The sequence below is a fragment of the Aedes aegypti genome, chromosome 1, assembly GCF_002204515.2.
Source record: "Aedes aegypti strain LVP_AGWG chromosome 1, AaegL5.0 Primary Assembly, whole genome shotgun sequence".
Taxonomy (NCBI): domain Eukaryota; kingdom Metazoa; phylum Arthropoda; class Insecta; order Diptera; family Culicidae; genus Aedes; species Aedes aegypti.
Window position 1 is genome coordinate 112,612,937 of NC_035107.1, and position 16,561 is coordinate 112,629,497.

At 35.6% G+C, this 16,561-nt stretch overlaps 1 protein-coding gene across 1 annotated transcript in view; it reads right to left on the bottom strand.

Annotated features, from left to right (window-relative positions):
- The window catches only part of LOC110676690 (solute carrier family 41 member 1), a 221,527-nt gene extending 212,754 nt beyond the window's left edge, over nucleotides 1–8,773 (bottom strand). The window contains exon 1 of the mRNA XM_021845565.1: nucleotides 8,207–8,773. Coding sequence (XP_021701257.1) covers nucleotides 8,207–8,249 — 43 coding nt within the window. The 5' untranslated portion in view covers nucleotides 8,250–8,773. The remainder of the gene's footprint in view (nucleotides 1–8,206) is intronic.
- Between the last annotated feature and the right edge of the window lie 7,788 nt (nucleotides 8,774–16,561).

Below are 16,561 nucleotides of genomic sequence, written 5' to 3' on the forward strand. Positions count from 1 at the left end.
TTCGCCTTTTTGGCCTTATAGGGCTATTATTCGGCTAATATAGGGCATATCAGCTGTTTTATGGGGCTATATTGGCACACAGGGCGATTTAAAGTGCTGTTATGTTACTTGGGTGATTTTGAGTTCTGAGATCTCTACCAGAAAGCTGAGAAAAAAACTGAGTAAGATAGGCTACAAAAACTAGGAGAGCAATGGTATTTACCATACGAAATGAACGATTTTCTAAATCATGTTTTACGATTTTGACGTACATAACATCATTTTTTCGTACAACAAAGCAACAAGTTTTCAATCGTTGATGTTTTTTTTCGAGTCGAGTGAAGATTAAGGGCCGATTTCTTCACCCTCGCTTATGCAGTAAACCACGATTACCCATATGATTAAACTAGCGAGGGTGAAGAAATTGGCCCTAAGAGTACACGCAAAAAAATTGTGCGGTAAAAACTACCATTTTAGGGGGTGAACTTAAGCGCTCTTGAAATTTAACTATTTGTTATTTATTTAAATATTGCATTGTTAAGAATTTGACAAGCATATTCTGATTCAGGGAGCTCAAATTTATCATGTAGAGTTGTTTTGAAAACTAACAATAATGGCATTGACAAGTGATCAATTTCACCCCGAAATGAGATCCCCTGATTTTTAATTTCAGAGATATTTGTTAACACTAATATGACATTTGTTAGAAAATTTCGGTACATGAGCCGATGAGGTTCACTTTCGTACTTGTTTTCCTGCATTTAGTTGTTTGGCATTGTTAACATTATAGAAAACAGACTAGAAAAACTGTAAAAAATGATCAATTTCACCCGAAATTACGGTACTAGTAATGCGGTGGGGTGTACCGTAAACATAGTAATTTGGTCTGAATTTCCATGATAGTTTTAAGACTGGGCGTAGTCAGCTAAAATAGTTATTCTTACCACAGAATTTTTCTCGTGTATTAATTTAAGTGAAAAAAACTTGCGGCCATCTTGGATTTTGACGTCATCTTGATTTTAATTAGTAGAATGAGGTTTACATATTCTTAGCACTTCCGAGGCTACCACTAAAATAATACTCATACTGCTATTCTTCTTTTTCATAACGTAACGTCCCTACAGAAATCGAGCCTGCTACTCAGCTTAATTAGGTTTTAAAACAGATTATTATTTTCTTGCATAATGCGTTTTTGATAACTTAATGATTCTGCGACATATCTTTGAATTCAGGAATAATGAATTTATGAATTCAATAGAAGAAAACCCTATTTAACCATTGATTGAAATGAACAATTCCTGTTCAATTACTTGTTTTAATAACAAACTTGTGGTCCCGGAAAACCATCTTGCCATCAAGTAGGCTGTTGGAAAATGTCATGAATTCTTCCATATACAATGACAGATTAGTTTTCTCCCGTTTTTCTGACTATCCCGAAAACTTTCCTAAACTTTTTCCTCGCAAAAACACATCGCATCCCCTGCCGAATACAACAGTGAAAGAATTATGCAAATCCATTCAGCCGTTCTCAAGCCATTTCGTGACATACAAACACCATTCCATTTTTATTTATATAGAAGATTATGCTGAGAAGAAAAAGGACGTAGCAGTAGGAAAATAGTACAAATAGAGTAAGTGTTATGGTAGCCTTTGAATTCAACAAATGCTAACAATGTACACACTTAAAAAAATACGGATTACGGTGAAATTTCATCGTAATCTCAACAGCTGAAGGTTCGGTCGGAACAATCTGTACAATCTTTGAACAAAATCATAAAGAAAAACAAGAAAATGGTTCGACCGAGAACCGAACTTCTGACCTATCGATCAGGAAGCAGGCTTGCTACCACTAAGCCAGCTTTCACTACTTGTTAGTGGTGTGCAACAACTGAAACAAAGAGAAGCTCATGCCAGCCAGAGTGGCTTTCACACGATTTAACCGAAGTTTGGTGTAAATAACGCTGTTACCGAACTGTTCGTTAGTATTTTACAGATTTGCAGTAAAATTACTTGTTCACGGATTTTTTTTTCCAGTATAAAAATGAAGATTTCACGGATTTTCCCCGGTAAAATAGTTGATTTCACGGGTTTTGCCGGTAAAATAGTAGATTTCACACGAAAATCTGTATTTTTGTGGATTACAGTTCAAATTCGGTGATTTATTTCACAGGATACTGCGATTTGTTTTAAGTGTGTAAAACACTCATTCTACTACTTAAAATCAAAATGGTGTCAAAATTCAAGATGGCCGCCAGATTTTTTCACTTAAATTAACACTCTTATTCTTCACTCGACTCGAAGAAAACACCAATGATTGACAATTTGTTGCTTTGTTGTACGAAAAATGATGTTTTTTATTGATTGGTGATCTCAGAATCCAAAACCAGCGGTGCGCTAATGGTGAAAAAAAAAAACGGGTTTTCTAACAAAGTTCAAGATGGCGGCCAAATTCAAAATGGTCGCCAAAATGTGTTTAGCTTCAGATCTTTCACTTGCTTCTATCTTCCACTATCAATCTTTCAATTCGTTCATAGCATTTGCTAGAACCAGAGACGGACAAAAAAACCGTTTCCCTACGCTTCCATTCCTCCATCATTTATGGCACGCCTTTTCTTACGCCTGATACATAGGCAGTCTGCTAACCAAACAGCAAGCCTCTCTGCCATTAAATTATCACCCATATTCCTTTCCGCATAAACTTGCGTAGATAGAGGGGTATATCCGGTCTACTGTGAGAGCCAGTTTCATGCATCATCAATTCCTTCCCTTTTCCTCATTGGTCAGCATTCTGACGTGGCAGGCGTCATTGTTGCCTTAAAATAAATTAGAGTGCGCGGGCGATAATTAGAGTTGAGCTTTTATCGAAAAGCGTAAGTGCGGGCGAAACCTCAGTTGTTAACTTTTTAGTGACGAAAAATTTCAGAAATCAGTAACGGCTACCTATAATGATACGTCAAGGGTGAGTGGAAAACTAAATACTATCGATAACTTCAATATTGAATTATGCAATATTAGCCGTAGTGAGACGCCATTGAAAACAGAAGACAATCTCAAGTCAGATTAGCAATAATACAGACAACAAAACGCAGCCTCTGTAAGCACACAACACAAACAATGTTCACAAAATTTTATTAAATAAATTATTCACTTAAGGCTACACTATAACAATAGCCCATCATTCGTTTTGGCAGCTTGCAAGTTCAAAGTGATAAAACTCAGTCACTATAAGTAATATTGTTTCAGAAAAGTATCGCTACTTGCGCTTACATGCAGAAAGTATGCTGATACTTGTTCAGCTATGTCAGTGCAGAACCGTGTGATTTTTTTTTAAATTTGCAATTGTGAGACGAATTAGCCACAATCATCGATGCCCAGTACTAATTTCAATGACGGCCTATTTCGTCCTTATTATAGTAATCCTTGAAAAAAGCGAAATATACGGCGAAACGTCGGAAAGTTGAAGCAAAACTCGTTTTAGCTGCTCAAAGACTGGTATAGCTAACTAAACCCAGAAAGAAGTAAGCCATCACAGTCGATAGTAACCACAAAAAATAAATAAAAGATCACCAGCCCCAAGTCCCAAGCAGTCATTTGGTTGGTTCTTTGTGTAAGCTGATCTGGCGATACTGGAGTAGCAACCACCGGCGGCCAATCAAGCTCAAGCTCAACTGTTTAGCTAGCTGACGTACGAGGGGTCCATCAATTTGAGAAAATAGAAAGGATCACCCTTTAGATTTAGCATATACAAGCGATCAGTAACATAAAATTGGAATACTATAGATGGGTACCTGCTTCAACTAGAATTGCTCTAATAATGAACATTTTGAAGCATCCGCTTGTACCGCACGCTATGTCTGAACCAGACGATTATAAAAATCGAATGTACCGTAATTCGGGGTGTAGTTGATCAGTGGGGAGAAGTTGATCATTCATGTACCCACTTGTATATACTATCAAGAGAGCTATGATTCGATTTAATTTAGCACCATTTCTGTGACGTCGTATTACCTGATGGCTACTCTTGATGTTCCAAAGTTTGGTTTGACATTCAAGATAAATATACCATGGAAAAACTGATTTTTTATGAAATGTTTGATGAACTGTTGAAGGGTTCTTCTTCAAACAATTTACTATTGACAAGGCTATATAAAAACACCATTTAAATAAACTGTTTCATACATTCCAGATATTCTGTGAATCCAGCTTTGAGTTTGCACTGTTGTTAAACAATCATTTTCTGAATAAAAAATGTGTTTTTATGTGCGTGAGTCGGTTGTTTCAAAGAAAATTGCATACCTTTAGGCGTTTAATGTGGAGTGTTCTGTAATTTACAACATTCAAATTTAAAATTGACCGATATATCATTAAGTTGTAAGATTTTTGATAATTGATCCAGATTCAGTGACCCCAAATTTAGTGAATAGCATATCTCTTTATTTTAGTAAACTTATCACATAAATTAATCAACTTCACCCCGGAATCAAAAACTCCACTTTTTGATTTTTAAAATATATTTTTATTGTTAAATGAACATTTCGTCGAAATTTAGTTGGTATAATTCGATAGGTATCCAGACAGTACATGTTTTAAAAATATATGGATAATAATACATGCATTTTAATAGGAGTTACAGAATAGAATCGCTCGAAAGTGATCAACTTCACCCCATTTTACGGTACATCGGATTTTTTCTCGCTAGAGATCAATATTTAATCCATATTTTCATAATCGGAAAGTTTTAAAATATTCTATCGGTGAAATTTTTTCCATACATTTTGTATGGGCTGAAATGCGCCGAAAAACGAGGTTTTCATGGGTTTTAGTATGAAAAATAGCTGAAAAGTGTAAAAAATCAAAACTTCACCGATAGAATATTTTAAAACCTTCCGATTATGAAAATATGGATCAAATACTGAACCCTAGCGAGAAAAAATCCGATGTACATTCGATTTTTATAATCGTCTGGTTCAGACATAGCGTGTACCGTTTGGATTCATATTACGGACAGCTTTCAATTCCGGACACTCTTCTTTGTATAGGAAACATTCCACACGAAATGTTTCAATTTTTGCCGTTCAAACGTTCGCACTTTTGTAGCTCGTTTAATCAACTTTTTTCAACGATATTTATGAAAATTAACATTGCTCAACTGTATTTCACGTTTGTTCAGTGGTTTAGCTATTTCAATTGATGATTTGACTTCTCGATTTATTGTTTTCATGAGCTGTCCGGAATTTGAATCAAAGTGTCCGGAACTCAAGGCAGAAGTAAGGAAGTGCCCCGAATAAGAATTATGGAAAGTCTACACACATTTGTATTTATTTAAAATTATTCACGTTGCGGAATTGAAATTTTCACTCACAATTCGGAAGCTAAGTGTTTTCAAGGCTTGATAATGCGGAGGAATCATACAAACTGATTTATTTTATATGCTCTTTGATCAGTTTTACTCCACTGAGGCCTTAAGTGTCCGTAATTTGAATCAAAACGTTATTTTGATCCTAAGAGTTCAACATCGTCGCTAATTTACTTGCTGTTCATAATTTTAAATGTTTGTCTTGAGAGTTAAAGACTGTGTGTGTTCGATTGAAATAAAAGCTTTCGAAGAAATCGACACTGTAAAGAGATAAGCCATTGGTCAATTTCTCTTCATCGAGCCTTTCTTTTGCTTATAACTTTTCCAAAATAAATAAATCCGCGATGTAAAGCAAGATTTGGTGATTTTTTATCAAAGAACACCAAAATATTTTCATGTCGAAATATTCAGTTTGTGTTATATTCATACCAGTTTATGGTGAACCAAAATACTGACTAATATGTCACAGAACATAATCCATAAGCCATAAACTACTTTGTTTAACTATATTTTAGTTGATGAATATCGATCATTTCAATTTCTAGCTTTAATCTATGCTGAACTTAAAACGTCTTGTGTGATTTAAAATAATAAGACATGAAATAATAAGCCCCGCAAGCGGAATGATTTTGACTTTAACAAAACAATATATTATTTTATGTTCCCTACTTTTCATCTTGCATTGATTTAGATTGTACCGTTCAACCGATCCCAAAGATCGATATCGGAGATTCAGCAGAGAACGACGGACTGCAGCACACAATCGTATGCTTAACCTTCTATAGTATTCTTTGAAGTTAAGTTAAGTTAAAAAATAAACATGTCTAATATGAGTGCTCAAGTTCGCCTAGTTATTCAGATTATTGTGCTATCAAAACAAGTTCAGAATTCATAATAATATACAATCGGCTTCGTAATGCCTTATAGCGCTTGAGCCTATGAAAAATCAGTGAAAACTTCTTCGACATGTAATAGCAGTTTGTCGTTAATATCATTTGAACATGATTAACGATATTGAAATGCCTACACGAGTAAAGATTGGTATCATTTAGAAAACTAATTTGGATGTTGTGTTGACGTGGATTTTGATAACATTTTGGTCGTATTAATGGTTAAAACTTTAAAATTGAGAGCATAAAAATTTTCTTGTTAAAACTCATGAAAAACATTTCTTGCATCAGTTAAAACAAATTGAAAACTGCTTCTGATATACAAATGAGTCTGAGAAAAGATACCTAAATGCTTTATTATTATATTCTCATAGTGTTTGTATACGTAGCACGAATTAATTCAAAATTATATAAAATTACAATATTACCAAAAATTAAAAACGCCATCATAATGAAAAGAAAATATGATATCGAATGAATATCGAATGATGAATTGATATCGACTTATGATAGTAACTTGATACTGAGAACAAGATATGTTTTCGACTTGCTTTCTTTTTGATGTTGGACTTTGATCGGGTATTCAATCTTTTTGATTTTTTTTTTTCTAATGGTTACGCTTCAAAAGGGGCGTAAATCTACATTTAGCAATCTTTTGATTCAAAACTACGCCTAGAGATTAAAAATCACTGGGAATACCTACTTTAAACCAAGTGTTAATGGTGTATTCCATGTAATAATTGCAGTAAATGAAAATCTGTTAAAATATCACTTATTTCCGTTCAATTTGTAAACTTACATCTTCGAAATGGATCCTACATTTTTTTTCAATTTTGTCCAGATATGCAGCTTTGCTACAAAAACCGACTGGTGAGCTCAGATTTGATGGAGATTTTCTCCTACAACGGTCTGGGGAGCACCGTGGGAACTCATAACTAGCACCTATCTATAACAAAGCATTTTTATGTTATAACAAAATTAGATATTCTTCAATAATCATTTTGTATTATATTTTATTAAAAATAATCAAGAATTCCTCGGTTCCGAGTTGGTAAGCTATTGAGAAATGCTTGATGTATTGAACCACATTGAGAAAAATAAAAAGACATTTTAATATGCAACTGAACCCCCTATCCTGATTCTGATTTTACTCTATCAATGGGCTGGAGTCAGTCATTTGTAAAATCATAGAATTCAAATGCTGCCGCGAATTCGTGTTATTGTCGTTTCCACAATTGAGATACTGCTTCATACTTGCACAGTACATCAATAATTCATTGCAATGGACTCGTGTTTGTCGGAACAGGACACAATGAGATTAATTACCCAATGAAAACTTTCGTCACATGACGAAATATTAAATTTCATAATGCACTATTGAAACACCATTGCTGAACATATCAGCCCACCCTGAATGGTAGGAAGAGTATCGCAGTGTGCATATTACGATATACGACTAGCAGTAGTAAGATATCGATTTCCTTAAATTGGTCTGTTAGTGACTTTCATTAGACTGTGGGGGTTGGGGTGATAATGAGATGAGACATGTGATTATGAGGTCAGTTCAAGCATTGAGTAGATTTTAACTAGAAGGTAAGTTTGTGTAGATTCCCATTTGATAATCTAGAACTATTCCACAATAAATGAATAATGATTGCACAAATCTTTGATGAAACATTCATATGAATTCTATGTTAAACGTCAATGAACCACTAATTCAGAATGAATGAAGCTTATTGATAACTCCCATTGATTGTATGTCTAGAACAAAGCGAGTGTATTCTCAGAACTAGATAGCACAGCTCATGTGAACAGGTTTGTAGTGTGTTTTAGTGTGAAATAACATCGTTTTGCAGGGTTTTGAAAGAGAGGTCAATATTCACCCAATTACTGTAGGAAGAGAAGGTTTTGCAATAGATCACACCACAGATAGACCGATCACGATGCAATCACTAGTTAGTTAGGATAGTTCAATTCTTGCCTTGGATCAACGTAAACTTTGTTTGCAACAAGGATAGAGTCATCTCCTTCAAATGCAGCAACTAATCGATTCTGAACTCAACCTCCAGTCTCATTTTCTTTCTCTCTCTTGGAATTTGTGCAAACTTTTCTTCGCTTCTTAGCTTTAGCACCAATTGATATAGTTGCAGTTTTCTAATCGATAATTTGGTCGTTCAGGACCAATTTCATCACTTTCTGCAATAACAACTAACTTCTTGTTAACACTTGAATAGGCTTTTATGTGGGAATAACTATATGAGAATATCACAAGGCCAAATGGACTAATTCCACTGGTTTTCCACAGCACAGCACTAAATTTCCAGGATTTTTCTTCCCCAAAGGGCAAATTTTCCAAACCAACCCGCTAATTATTGACTTCCGCTCGTGTTGGGGCAACCGTTTCCGATCTGCGGATACACTTTTCGCGAATAACCGAAAACTTTCTAGACTTCGAGGAGGACCTGCTTTTCCTCCAGAAGGACCAGAGATATGGACACGAGCGAAAAATTGAAGCGCACACGAGTTGTTCGGTTCACATCTTGTACCACATTGAGCGGTCGATGCGTTCCCATTTGGACACCAGGCCAAGGCTCGTTGGGTGGTCGTCGTGTGCGTGCGTGTCCTTGTATTGCGAGCGGCGGCCCGATGTCAAAAAAGGATACAGTCGGTATTCGTTTGGCATGTCCTTCAAATGCTGTGTTGCAAACAGGGGGCTGTTTGTGGTGGTGTGTTCGTTTGTCATTTTATTGGCTAGTGTACATTTTCCTTGGGATTGTCTCCCGACAGTCGACATAGGGAAATGGGGGTTTATCGTTTTTCTACAAAGTCGACAATGGGGGGAAAATCTTATTAAGATGCAGCCGTTCTCTACATTATTTGTCTCTGCTTCTGTAATTTGATTGCAAACCTCAATAAAAGGTGAAATGCTAAAAATAAAATAAATAACAAGTCTATTAGCTTACAGAAATACGTAGCACACAAAATGTAAAACAATGGACCTCTTTTTTTTTAAACAAGCAACCTTTTGAGGTTGACGGAATGGAATGGAGACGCATGGTATATTTCTTTAAATGCATATTAGTTTAGCTTATAGGTTGTTATCATCGTGTGTAAAAATTCGGTTATATCTTTCCATTTTATTGTATCGATTTGGTTTTGTGTTTAGTATGTTACATAATTTTCTTAACCTTTATAGGCCTGAGTGAAAGAAAAAACTAAACCCACTTAGCGAATATTTAACGGATTTCAATATGTTTATCAGTATACTTGTACATGTATCCAGGCTTGATAGAAACTCCTCTGCGATGCAAAGAGGAGGCTTTTTTGCCGTTTTTCTGAGGAGAAAAAAATAAACTCAAAATTTTCAACACAGATCCTCAAGCGATTCGAGTGAGAGTGCAAAAAAATGCGAGGATTTTTTCAGACACTCTCTCTCTCTCGTTGCGATACTCACCATCACTCACACTTCAAACGAACTCTCGAGTCTGCCGCCCGAACAGACAGTCCTCGGGGAGTTGTGAGAGCACCCTTTTTTGATGGAATTTAACTCGGTTTTTTTTTGTGCTGCATCTTCCTCGCTCATTTTTCGTTGCCTCGCTGCTTAGCATTTTTTGGCTCCCTCGCAAAGAGGCACTGGCAGCACGCTGCTCTAGAGTATGTCACCGAACTCTGATGATGTTGAGGAGAATTATCAAGCCTGCATGTATCTAGTTTCTAAAAGTGGCCAAAAGAACTCGGGAATGTTCCTGTGGCCGTTCCGAGTTATTCTGATAGGTCACTGGGGCAGGTCTCGGGCGAAAATGGTTCTGTGCTTTTGTATAGGTAGGCAAATTTCAAGTCACAGATAGTTTCGGAATTGGCTATAATGTGGCCATTATATCGAAGAATTTTAAGAAAAACGCATAAGTGTGAAGCTTTTGATAAGCTATTTAGTTCGATAATTATGTTTCCTGCATTTGATTGATCTTATAAATGACCATTTGCGGGTTCCCGGGACATCTCAAGTTTACTATGATTGGTCAATTTGTATTTAAACATCTGTGCCAAGAATATGGGAACACATGTTTGCGAACTGTTTTGTTTGGTATCTACTTTTCGAGAATTGAAACGGTTTAGTATCCAACAAACCGATAGCCAGTTCTTCTGGGCATTAAGTCCGAGTGGTCACGCCCGGTACATTTTAAACGGTCTAAATCTCTTCATGAAGAATGTTGAATATCTGATTTCAATGATTGATGCAAATAATATTGATTTTCATGGCAAACCAATAAAGATAACTAGGCATGTCCCAAAAATAGCCTTTTTTACCCGAACTGCCCAGTGATTCACCGGAATAACTCCGACCCTTATGAGTTCCTCTGGCCGCTTTTAGAAACAAGATATGTACTAGTATACTGATAAAATATTATTGGAATCCGTCAAGTATTCGCTGAGCGGTGATAATTTAGTATTTTTGCATTCACTCAGGCTCAAAAGGGTTAACCTAGGTATGCACTTCTTTTCAACAGCTCAATAGTTGAATTTTACAACGTGTACATACTGGTGACAAAAGACTAAATTATCATTTAAAGAAAAAAAAATTCGAAATTGTAAAATGTAATGGAAAATTACAGTCGCCTCTCCACATCTCGATATCGAAGGCACCATCGAGATAGGGAGAGATCGAGACAAAGAACAAATTTTTGATGAATACTAGATTGAAAAACACTCCGTTGCCAAGAAAGTAATACACAAACAAACGTCATTTTGCACTCCCAATTTGTTTTGAATCCCAAAATTTTGGTCTAGTCACCTTCGATATTGGATACGGAGAGAAAATTGAGAACGGAAAATCAACAGAAACACATCGAGACATGGAGAATCTCCATTGGAGATATCGAGATATGAAGAGTGAAAATGTATGGGACTTATGAAATCATCAATATAGGGAGAGATATCTAGATGTGGAGAGTCGACTGTAATTTAAAACTAGGAAAAGTGGTCCAAATTGAACTCGAGATATTAAACTGCAATTTATTGGACCCGTTTTAGCTTGACCTAGAATTAAATATCCAGAAGATCTCACAGTTTCTGAAGCACTTTGTAAGTGGATCATCATCCGGGAAAAAACCTACCCCACTACACCCCGGAATAACTCCGGAACCATGTGGCCAATATCATATTCTGTATGACATATGGAAACTAGAGAAGTGACCGGTTGCATTGGTGGTAAAATTTAAAAAGTCGCTCCAGAAATAACGGAGATATGATTTTTTGAGTCTTTTTACGAATGCTCAAAACGTATCAAGAGAGGATAAGGGTTAATAGTCAAGTTCTTGGCAATTCCAACCTTAGGAATTGGGCTGTTGTAAGGTTTTGTAATTTTGAAGTTTCCATGTATACGACGACATAGTTAGTAAATGTCTGGGCATTGCGTACCATTGCTACCTCGCGTACTTGAAGGAATAAAATAGACCCCCCTGTGCGGTCCTAAGCCTCCTGCCCAGCAACTCCTATCTCTACCTCCTCGCGGTACTGGCCGGGGTACAAGCAACCTTAAGGAAGATCGCGTAAAAGGCGATCCATTAATTACGTAAGACAGTTTTGGGGGTTTTTCAACCCCCCTCTCCCATCATAAGATTTTTTGTATGAAAATTAAAGTAACCCCCTCCCCCCGCACGGTGTGCTGCAACACACATATTATCGAACTTGCATGAACCTCCGATCTTTTTTCACTAAAAGTTAGCCTTGGTAGTCAAAAAGAGCTTGCGGCATATTAAAAAATCTTTCATCGGCAAAAATTTGAAAAAAGTCGATTTTTGTATTCTTGCCCTTTCTCCATATAAGGGTTCATGGGAGAATATTAGAGTTACACTAATTTTTATGAATTTTTAACGGTTAACGACCAATTTGACGTATATTGAACACGAATGAATTATCAGATGTTTTTAATTGAGCATCATTGAGTGTGCGTAGGAATACAATATGACCAGCCCATGGTAGTATGCCGTTTTATAACGACTTCACTTATTGACATAACCTTTTATAAATTTAAAGTAAACACACTACAACTCATCAATCTAATCCAGGCCGGCCTAACCTTTTTGGTTTATTTTAACATAAATGGTTGATCCGTTTGCAATATTAATCTGACCAGAGAAATTATTACCTTTAATGAAAATATTAAAAATCACTAGCTTTAAACTCTATATGTTGCTTATCTAGACAGATAGGCTTATTTCGTCTGCGACTTACAGACTTCTTCAATGTCGAGTGCGCGACTTTGGGCAGGCCTGATTTAATCCATGTTCCCAATTTTACTGCATAATTGGAATCATTGGAAAATATTAATAAACATGAAGCTTTCTTAAGATAGTTGCAAGCCAATAATATTAAACAATTACATACAGCCATAAACATAAACAGATATACAAATATAGAGGGCACTGCTCTGTTACGATTTTATACGGCATTTTTACTCCTTCTTGCATTGTTGTTCACAATTATTTTGAAAAAGTGAAAGATAGAGGAAGATTTTTACGCAGAGCTCTATACGATATGTCTACATTAAAAACTAGAGCTTATACAAATAATGTAAAATATCTTTACATATACAGAACATTAAATTAACATTAGAATTTTAATTTTATGTTCTGTGTATGTAAAAATATTTTACATTATTTGTATAGGCTCTAGTTTTTTAAGTCAAAACAAAGAATCCCTAAAAGCCTAACATTTCATGTAAGTGTAACAATATAATGCGATATTTATAAAGTTTTTATTCAGAATTGTATTGAAATCTTGTAGCCGCTCGTTGTAAAGGTTTATAGCACCCCAGACAACCAGAAATCGCATGAAAGTTAACGTTACAACTCGATTATTCATACTAATTACATCAAACCCGCAAAACACCGTGGATAAACTCGGCAGATTGATGAGCTTCCTCGCATAAAACACTTCTTTTCTGAGTTCATTTGTACATTTTGTTTCGTCCCGTACACTCGTACAAAGTAAGTCGAATCAATCCGTAGCAGCTGTCAAATCAACATTTGTTATCATAAGTTAAGTCGCATAAGATCGCAGGTTAGTTCGGTAGAATATTTATTCACTCGCATTGTATGTTAATATTCATCACATAATATATGCACGCATATCTCCTCCACCTTTGTACGTAGAAGGCTTTTTCGCGACATCTTATGAGTGAAATAAGGCACATACAAAGCCTCCAGGTGATTTCGTTATACGTACATTTTGGTTGTCTGGGACCTCACACCATTACGTATCCTTAGTTCCATTCACCTATCTAAAACTAAATACTTAAATGTATGTCTTCATGTTACACTCAATTCTCCAACCTCGATATTAAGAGAGTCATCCATTAAGGGAGGTACCGAGTTACAGAACACAAAACCAGTACATATACAATCGTAAGGACCATCGGGGTAGCCATAAAATCTAAATTTCACTATGGTTCTCAAACTCGAGATACGAAATATAAAGTAAGGGAGAGTTGACTATAATAGTTAATGAAATTGTTGTGTCTGTTTTTCAAAATGTGCCGTCCATGAATGTGAGGTCGTAAATCAAAGTGCGGGATTACGTTGGATCGATTTGCTATCAACGCCGCATAATTCTTCATTTTATGACAAACGATCCGACGTGATCACGCTGTACTGTGCGCAATGCGAAATATAAGAGCAGATTATTGAACGCGCAAAACTTCATGATGGACTTGAAACCATATTAAGACTGTGTAGGCTATTCACTGTAAATCATGTTAAATTGAACCAAGACTTCAAGACTTTTGCGTGTAGGGTAGAAGCGCCGATTTTGGTCAAACGCCAGTTGTAGCCATAATGGATTATACACCGTTTTACACAGCCAATCAGCATGTAACCTTTTGTGTTCAGTAGATCACATTTACATGATAGAGATTCATTTATTCGTCAGAATTGATTCAAAACATAAGAAACACAATTCATTTCCCTTATAATTTGAACTCCCATACACCTAATTTGGCCAGGGTTGTCCTAATTTGGCCACTCTCATAAGAAATCAATGAATTTGGCCAATTTAGAAACCAAAACTAAATCACTGAACGAAACTGGTTCGGGTGGCCTATATTTACCAACGAGATTTTCAAAGCGAAAAAAATGTTTTAACTCATGTCGAATATTATACATACATTATATGAATTGGAAGCCTGCATTTGACATATTTGTAGTAGAAATAGGTCTTCCAATATAATTTGTATTGACATTTTCTCTTAGGCTGGCCAGAACCGGTGCTTTTACCGTACATGAATATGTAGCCTATGTGTATCCATTTCAAAGATTTCCTATTCTGATTGGAAAACTCTGCCGCATACGTCAATTAACAAGTACCGTAATCCGGGGTATCATTAATCAGCGGGGTTACATTGATCTGAATGGCCCATCTTATAAAAAGTTCGCATTATCATTTATTGATGGAACATTTCCAAATCATGAATGATGCTTCTCTTTATAATATTCATCAGCTGATAAAAATGAAGATTTTTGGGAAAATTGCGTTTACCTTATGCGTAAATTTGGCAACTTTTCGAAACAATGATTTCAATGGTTAAGGATGACTCTACCAAACATTCATGTCTCACATAAGTTCTGTAAATGATATGAGCAAGGAAAATGCGGTTCTTACTAAAAACGGAATCGCCGAAATCGATTCCGTTGTCAAAACTTTCACAAGTATGTTCAATTATGCAACTTTACCGAATTACTGTTAAGAATGTAACTTTCCCTTAGGAAATTGCCTACCTTTAGGCGTATTCCGTGGTTCGAGATGTTTTTAATTTTAAAATAACTCAAAAAGTAAATGACTTGTAAGCATTTGGCTTTCATATTCGGCTTCAGGGGCCATGATTTTAGTAGGTAACGACATTTTCAATATTACCGAACGTTGTTTACATAGGCGATCAATGTTACCCCATATCAGCTAAATAAAAAAATCACTTAAAACATTTTTTTTAACATGCTTAAACCTTTCAAAAAACAAAATAAAGTATATAGTCACGAGCTATGGGTGGCAGTACTTGTTTTAAAAATATAAAATTTGCAATTATTGCATTTTCGAACCAAATATTTAAGAAATATTCAAAAATATGATCAATGTTACCCCGGATTACGGTACTGATTTGATTCAGCTATTATGAACAACTCCTTAGGTATGGAAACAATGTAGACACCTGATGGAAAACACTTGCATAAGCTCACGGTCTATGTCCAAGTTGGAACGTTTTTTCAGAATGAAGAATACAAAGTGTTCGTATGAATAGCTAGCTATCCAGAAAAGAATAGTGATTTTTCATTATATAAAATGCGGCATACCACCATGGGCTGGTCATATTGTATGAATGTGCGTAGGAAATGATGCTCAATTTAAAACATCTGATATTTCATTCGTGTTCAATATACGTCAAATTGGTCGTTAACCGTTAAAAATTCATAAAAAATAGTGTAACTATTTACCCTTATATGGAGAAAGGGCAAGAATACAAATATCGGCTTTTTTCAAATTTTTGCCGATGAAAGATTTTTTAATATGCCGCAAGTTTTTTTTGACTACCAAGGCTAACTTTTAGTGAAAAAAGATCGGAGGAACCTCCGCAAGTTCGATAATATTTGTGTTTCAGCACACCGTGCCCCGTAAATCATTACATAACACAGCGCAACAAAAATGACATGTTTGCGTGTCTCAAGGATCAAAATATGTGTCTCGAGTAGATTTGGGGTTGGTGAATCTGATGTCATTTTCAGAAATGTTCCAGCACGTCACAATTTTTAGCTACAGGTCGCCAAAGTTGTATAAAACAATGATTTTATTGATGTTTACATGAAATTTAAAGTATAATTTATCATTTTTCTGTGACCTAATCCACTAAGCATGCTGTTTTGCACATAAACTTTCATTTTGGATTAAATTTGGTTGAAATTGCGTGATTAAATTTAAATTCAACCGATTTTTTGACATGTTTGCTGTCTCCATACAAAATTCTTCGTTTCTCATATATGGGAAAATACAATACTTTTTTAAGCAATCAGAAAATAACTTTTCCGCATCGAAAGTATCATAAACTTTGCCGATAAGTATAGTTAAACACATAAAGTTTGAATTCTGTGGCAAATTAAGCAAATAAATTGCCTTACAAGCTGGTAAACTTGCATGCAAGTTGGCTAAAATAGTCAATTTTTGCATTTTCAACAGCCAAGACGTGCTATGATATTTTTGAAAACGGCAATAAATTTAGCAACCCTTAATTGAGTGAATAGCGGTATTTTGGTGCTTGAGACAAAAACGTGTTCCGCAGTGAATTAATGGA